The sequence below is a fragment of the Phyllobates terribilis genome, unplaced genomic scaffold (genome assembly GCF_046119375.1).
Source record: "Phyllobates terribilis strain yellow unplaced genomic scaffold, ASM4611937v1 Scaffold_11__3_contigs__length_659146591, whole genome shotgun sequence".
Taxonomy (NCBI): Eukaryota; Metazoa; Chordata; class Amphibia; order Anura; family Dendrobatidae; genus Phyllobates; species Phyllobates terribilis.
Window position 1 is genome coordinate 34,880,832 of NW_027362771.1, and position 8,093 is coordinate 34,888,924.

Genomic DNA, 8,093 nt, shown 5'->3' on the forward strand with positions numbered 1-8,093 from the left:
ATTAGATACTGCTCAGCAGACAGTATCATACAGGTGAGGATTAGATACGCTGAGCTGTGTATCACAGGATAGGAATAAATGCATGGCTCAGCAGGGTGTGTCACACAAGATAGAATTAGATACACGGTTTAGCAGACAGTATCACACAGGAGAGGATTAGATGCATAGCTCAGGGGGCAGTACCACACAAATGTACAATAATTAGAGAAACATAAAATATAATGGACACAAGTGGATATATACGGTACTGTCATATTTGTACCCACATAATGCATAATTGCAGCAATGGTATTGAGTGACAGACTATTGGAACTAATATATGAACATAGTGTCATTTCTAAAATTCATTCTCTGTGGCTGTTTGGTGTCTAACTCGATCTGAGCGTTCCCTTATCTACCACCATCAATTTTAATTCTATGTTTTGAAGATTTTATTTAGTTCCCGACACTTGGAATTTTTCTTCATCTTTTACCGTGGGTCAGTGGTTCTCTTTGGAGCAGCAATGCTATATTGTAAATGGTCCTGATATTTACTGTAACACAGTGAGGCTTTAACCTTTTTTCTCATATGTAAGCCTTGTAATAGGCTAGCATTATCTGCTTTGGAGAGATCACTGTAGATGGCTTTAAGTATCAATAACATTGTAGCTGATTCCCTTAACTTCATAAACGTCTGTGAATACTTAATCTACTATAAAATATGTCTGTATTGGTATAATGTACATATATAATAAGATTACAACACAAAGGATAGCCACCAGATGGCAGAATACTACCAAGGAGTAATAACAGGTATATATAAGCACATATATTTCCATAAAGTTAATTACAATGCAATTGTGCAAGGTAGATGTATAGAGATTTGGTGCGATGTAATGCACACAATAAAATCAGTAGTGAAAAAAATAAGATGCATTCTAATCAGTCATACCCCCTTCCTCCCAAGACACTGGCACCATGTTGGCCTCCACCTTAGACCGCGACGTGCGTTTCGACGCCACTTCATCTGGGGGTACCACTTCCAAAGAAAAGCTGAGGATGCCATAGGGTAAAAGGCAGTTCTCGGGGCTCTCATCCAGTGAACACTGTACAAATCAATGTGCAGAATCTGGTCCATTGACCACGTTGGTAATCTAACACTCTAGTCTCCTCCAAATGGAAAAAAAACGCTTCATGTGGGAAAATCTGCTTTTCAATTAGAGGAGACTGTAGCACAGATCTGGTTAGGTGACTGTGGCTATTTTGAGAAGATTGGTGATTTACAGTCTGAGAGAGGCTGCCCTAACCATGACAAGAGAAGATTTAATATTTTAAAGCCATCCCATTACCTTTTTTCACTAAGTTTGTGTGTGAATATACTCAGCTACCTTGTTGTTTTCCAGTATCCAGTGCCGTTCTGGTAGTCTCCTGAGTGACGTCACCGCTCTTCAGACTCTTTAGGTCACATTGCACTTTTTGACCTGGAAGTGGCTTTTACAATGTAGGCCTATAGCGCATCGGAACAAGGCTCCATAGATTTACACTGTAAAAGATTTCCAGCTCACACATAGTGAACTGAAGAGCGGTGACTTCAATTAGAAGAGGAGCGGAACAGAGCTGGATATCAGAGAAGGTGATGGTAGCTGAGTAGATAGATAGATAGATAGATATACACCACAGATTTAGTTAATGGGAGGGCTTCTTTAAATATCAGTAACTAGCAGAAAACCATGTCCTCAACACCTTTGTTAAAATACAATAGCCAACCCCTTTTAATGCAGACAAGATATAAATAACTGTACTGTAGAAAATAGAGATTCTAATTTAATTCAAAGAGTGAAACAGCAAATATATTCAGTGAAAGGGTTGAAATGATTTGTTTTTATTGTAGGGGATCAAAGCTCAGTGAAGTGCGTTCACGCTACCGCAGTGACAGTGATATGCTCCATCGTCTTTTTGTATGCATTGCTGGTGAGTCTTCTGACACTTGCTCATACCAATCTGCAGCCTTGGATTTGGGTTTATTGTACTGCTCTCTTGCAGGCGTTGCTGATCAGCTGCAGACTAACTTTGCAAGTGACTTGCGTGTTATTCTGAAAACTGTGTTTGAGACGGTGAGCTCCAGGCAGCAGGCGGATACACAAAGTAAGAGTGCTGAATATGTTCCCTACTTTTGCTGATATGTACTAGAATTGTCCCCTACTATACTGATTAGCTAACAATAGATTATCAATATCTGAGAAGTGGAGACCAACACCTAGCTCACACCAATAACCGGTGCTAGATGAATGTAAGCTATGTACGGAGTAGAACACCACAGCTCATACACCGTTTAGGGGTTACTGGGTACTGAAAACATATTATTCAAATGAATCGGAGCTTACATGCTGTATCTGGCCAGTACATGGTGTACGGTGCTTTGGTGTTCTGCTCCATTCATTTACATCTGGCCAGAGATGTCTGACTCTTACCGATCTGATTTTGATTACCTAGAAGGATAGATCATCAATATTACAGTATTTGACAACCCTTTTAACCCCATCCCAACATCCACCGCACATGTATGGTGCAGTGGAAAGTGCGTTCCTGCAAACAGTCATACATGTAAGGCATGATTTTCTGGCTCTCATTCAGAACCGCTGCCAAAAAAAGTGATCACTGTAAATCAAAGCTGACCTCCTACTAGAATTGTTGAGATCGATGCTTTTACCTATCATGGCTGTTTAACCGCTCAGATGATTTTAGCAATAGCAGCATCTAGATGCTTATTTGACAGAAGGGGCTCCCTCTCTATCCCCATCGTCACGCTGCAATGGCCTCTAGGTATGCTTGCATGTAAGGCCCTGACATAAGCGGGATCTAATAGGTTGTCAGTGCTAAACTCATAGCTGTGATGCACTGCAGTACAGAAGTATTGCAGTGCATGAGACCAGTGATCAAAGTGAAATGTATACAAGTGGGACTAGGTAAAAATGGGGAATTTGATGTACAAGCCCCATTTCTGACATCTTTCAAGGGAAACCTGTCAGCTAATTTGTGCTGCCTAATCCACGGGTAGCCTGAATTATAGCCGGTCTACATGATTGCAGCCTGGTATATATTAAAACTATATTTTTTTAAACACAGAGCAAAATAGTATAGCAGTTGATTTTATATGTACATGAGCTCAATTGTAATTGTCCAATTTTATTTATCACAGAAACAGCTGAAAATTCCTTTCGTTTACCAGATTGTTCTGCTTGCCAGAGAGAACAAGAGGTTGGGGAAAGGGCCATTGGTAAGTTAATATCATGAAAGAGGTTTGGAACAAGTCAGTATTGCTACAGGAAACTCTTAAAGCTGATTCATGAAGGGGTTTCTGTCATAACTCCGGTGTAAAAGACTTTTGGGTTGCGCAAAAAAACCTTGCGACTTTCGGATTTTCACGTCAATTTTGTCCAGTTCTGGCAAAGTGGGCACATCTGGGGCAGGATGAGCCATGACTAAGCATGCCCGATAAATTTCATGGAAACAAGTTCTGGCGTCCCTGACTGGAGTAACATTTCTGATGAGCATGAGGAGCACCTATTCATGAATTGGGCACATCTTACTCCTGCATATCCATCATTTAAGGCTGATGTGCATAACGCCAGTATTACTAAATCTGGTCCTTACTATCTATAAAATCGTATTGTTTAGGTTTGTGTGATTGTCTGTTTGGTCAAGAGTGGGCTATTTTCTCAAGGCACCACATGAGACTCTGACTGTTGTGGAGGGTCAAACCAACCAGCTGAACTTATTATATTTTTTAATGTGAAATAATAAATGATAAAATTATTGCGCAGAATTAAGTGTTGAGCAGCAACTATTGTTGATACTTCTTACAAGAGGACTTATTGTAACGTGTTCTTGCCTAAAAAAGAGTCACATCAACAAGAGTATGAAAATAAAATATTAAAGTTTTATTTAGTAGATTAAAAACTAGGGATCAACGAGCTAGGGGTAGTGTCCAGCAAAGGGGAACACTAGGGGTAGAAAATGACACTACTTGTAGTAGACAACAACCATCCTAATGCAGCATAGCATAATCAAATATAAGTGAACACAGATACAACCAAGGTACCAATAATATATAGCAGCATATAGTCATATTGGAAACAAAGTGCTACAATGTATATCCTCAATATCTATTGTTGTGAAGTATTAAGGTAAATCTAGGTAAATAAATAAGCAAAATGTGCAAAGAATGCTATGCAAAGTTGTAATAGGAGAAGATGGATGAAAGTAATACTGTATTTCATCCATTTTCTCCTATTACACCTTTGCATAGCATTCTTATTTTCCAATATGACTCTATGCTGCTATAGGGGAACTGTCATTTTGTACCCCCTAGTGTTCCCCTTTGCTGGACACTCTACCCCTATCCCCTTGATAGCTATTTTTTAATCTACTAAATAAACTATAGTTTCTTCATACTCTAGTTGATGTGTCCCTCTTTTAGGTTTTTCTAGTAATTGACACACAATTTACCAACGGCTGTCGGTGAATATCATTTGGTATTGATGTGTTCTTACCTGTAGCAGCTAATCAAAACCATATAATTTTTGTGTTTTTTGCTTTTTTTTTTTTATAAAAGCAACAAATCGCACTGCTCCTTTTTATACAGCCATAAGTATATTTAAGAAGTATACATGTACCTTGATAACTGCTTCTGCACACACACACACACACACACACACACACACACACACACACACACACACACACACACACACACACACACACACACACACACACACACACACACACACACACACACACACACACACACATACATACACACACATACACACACATACACACACACATACATACACACACATACACACACATACACACATACATATATATTGTCCCCCACAGCCCCTCAAACAGTATTACATTTCTCCCACTCAGGTACTGGCTGACGACTAAAACTACTACCCTCACCCGGTTGGCTCCAGTGCGCTGCTCCACTTTGTACACAGTGTACTGAATCTCTGCACAGCAGGAACGATCTGGGGATGCCATCGTTCCTGCTGACCAGAGACTAGGTTGCACAGGCTGAATGACAGAACAGGTAGCGACAGCTATTCCTCTTGGGAAACAGTCTAATGCTCCAGAGGCATAGCTGGCATGAAGAGCTTTTAAGGCAGGGAGCTAAAAAAAAATGTAACGGATTTTGGGGACTCATTACAGGGCCAGTCAGATCATGCGTGTGTGTATGTACACACATACATCTCACAGTGGGGAAAAGAAGTATTTGACACACTGACTATTTTGCAAGTTTCCCCACCTACAAAAAATGAAGTGTACCTATGATAAAAATCACAGAGCTCTCCAACTGTGGGAAACAGAATCTAAAAATTAAAAAACAGAAAATCACATTTGTATAATTTTTTTCTTTTTTTAATTAATTTAATTGCATTTTATTACCGACCAGCAAGAATTCTGGCTCTCACAGACCTGTTAGTTTTTCTTTAAGGAGCCCTCCTACTCTGCACTCATTACCTTTTTATTAATTTCACCTGTTTGAACTTGTTACCTGTATAAAAGACACGTCCACACACACAATGAATCACACTTCAACCTCTCCACCATGGCAAAGACCAAATAGCTGTCTAAGGACACCAGGGACAAAATTGTAGACCTGCACAAGGCTACTATGCGATATGGGCATAGGAATAGGCAAGCAAAATTGGTCTACAATTTTGTCCCTGGTGTCCTTGGACAGCTCTTTGCTCTTGGCCATTGTGGAAAGGTTGGAGTGTCATTGTGTGTGAACAAGTGCAATTAATGGAGGTAATGAGTGCAGAGTAGAAGGGGCTTCTTAAAGAAAAACCAACAGGTCTGTGAGAACCAGAATTCTTGCTGGTTGGTAGGTAATCAAATACTTATTTCTTTCAATAAAATGCAATTTAATTATGTGAAAATCATACAATGTGATATTTATTTATTTATTTATTTTCTGGTTCTTATTTTTAGATTCTGTCTCACAGTTGAAGTGTATTTATAATATAAATTATAGACCTCTCCATTCTTTGTTGGTGGGAAAACTTGCAAAATCGGCAGTGTATCAAATACTTTTCCCCACTGTAAGTACATATGTACATGCATTCATTCATTCTCTCTTTTTTGTCTGGGAAACCATTTTGTAATATATTGAAAAGGCTACTGAACTCTAAAAAAAAATATATTAAATTGAAATATAGTAGTGGATATAGCTTCTGTAGCTGGTGCTCACAGTCAAAGTAAATTATTATATACACTATAGAAAATGATAACATGTACTATCTGTACTGCAGTTTTGGTACTAAGGAATGTATGATACTTATTTTACTGTTTGTTTTTTTTTCTTTGCCTAGACTCTCCAGAATGGGTTCCAGACAATGCCAGTACCCAGTGCATGAGTTGCTGTGCACCCTTCACTTTATTGCGGAGACGGCATCACTGTCGAAGTTGTGGAAAGGTAATGCATTTTATTCCACTATGATGGATTAACATTAACAATTACAGTAGAGTCAGTACATCATAATTTATATACATTTTCCTCCTCCTTAGATTTTCTGCTCCCGCTGCTCAGGATATACAACTTCTCTTCCTCACGTTCAGAATACCCAGTCTGTTCGGGTTTGTTCTCATTGTTACCATGTGCACTGCAGTCCTCCCAATCAGCAGAAAGCCGTGAGGGAGATCACCACCTAGCTTCATACTTATTTGGAAACTGAAGAAGTGGTTTGAAAGAACATTTCATGCCCCTGATTCTGACTGGCTTTATGTATACATATTTTACAGACCTTTTATGTGTTTACAGTACAGTGTGAGCAGTGGGCCTCTAGTTACAGGTTGTCCGAAATGGATTCGGGTAGCTAATTTTATGAGGGCCTAATAAATTCTCAAAGGGAAACTTTTCAATGGGGCCAAAGTATTTTAAGAGGACTTTGCTCTCCTGCAGAGTTTTTTTACAGATGTTTTTTGGATCTTTTTACTTTGTATAGTTGACTACTTTTTGTGTGTATATATAATGTATCTGTGATTACTTACTTTTTCTATATTGTATATGTGCTACATCCACTGTGGCTAAATTCGGAGCCCTAAACTTTGGACGTAGAGAATGGTCAAGTCTCCAGCATCCCCTTTTGCTATGTACTAACACAGTAATTGAGATAATGTGGCAAATTAAGCTTATACTGTGGATTGAGTTTTTGTATTTTAAAAGTTGGAGTTTTCATAGTGTACCATCCACATAGACTAACTGCTGCAAAGGTTTGTGACTGTTATGGGGGGGATAAACCAAGCAATTATTTTATATTGGGAGTCCTTAAAACTAAATATATTTTATATAGTTTGTAACAAAGTAACTTTGTATGTTTTTGTCATTCCTCTAAATTGTACACCTCTCAGGGCTGTGGCACAAGGGTGTGCAGGGCGCACCATTTTACTATTATGGCAATAAAATGTTTTATAGTGATATACAGTCTGTGTATTTCATTGCCAACGTGTAAGTGTTATAAAGAATATTTTGCACAAAGGTCATTCAGTAAGGCATGACAAAAGTGAGGAATTCACCAGCAATTGTATCAGTGCTATACATGCACCAGTGGGGGTGCAATGGGAAATGCACCACAACTGATGACAATGCTATTTCTTACACTGTAATTAATACTTAAAGTATATGTTTGATAGATACAGTAGGCACAAAAATACCTCTGCTATTCTGTAGTAGAGGGATTATTGGCACACTGATTTTTCTTCTAGTAAATTCCACCTCAATGACATTTGTTATCTGGATGTTGGAAATTGGCTGCTGATGAATAATCATTAGTTGCGCCACCCATATGAGAAAACAGGATTGTGTGACCTACTCTTCTGTTCTTTCTGGCACAGTCTGTGAAGCACTATCCTCATTTCATGGTTGACGCTGACACAGGGAGGTAAAGATGACGTCATTGAGGTGCAGGTGCCACTCGGCTCTTACTGCTGTATAATTGTCTGTCAGGGGAATGATCCTCCTTCTGGACACTGATCGCACCGTCCAGCCAAACCTTCCAAAGAGCCTTAGAACACTTTTCACCAAGCTATTCATGTTGAGCTGG

The 8,093-nt window shown here is 39.0% G+C and overlaps 1 protein-coding gene across 1 annotated transcript in view; it reads left to right on the forward strand.

Moving 5' to 3' along the window:
• Positions 1-7,446, forward strand: part of LOC141165524 (lateral signaling target protein 2 homolog) — a 42,299-nt gene extending 34,853 nt beyond the window's left edge. Inside the window, exons 9-13 of the mRNA XM_073651184.1 lie at positions 1,871-1,950; positions 2,023-2,124; positions 3,179-3,256; positions 6,363-6,466; positions 6,559-7,446. Coding sequence (XP_073507285.1) covers positions 1,871-1,950; positions 2,023-2,124; positions 3,179-3,256; positions 6,363-6,466; positions 6,559-6,702 — 508 coding nt within the window. The 3' untranslated portion in view covers positions 6,703-7,446. The remainder of the gene's footprint in view (positions 1-1,870; positions 1,951-2,022; positions 2,125-3,178; positions 3,257-6,362; positions 6,467-6,558) is intronic.
• The last annotated feature ends 647 nt before the right edge of the window (positions 7,447-8,093 follow it).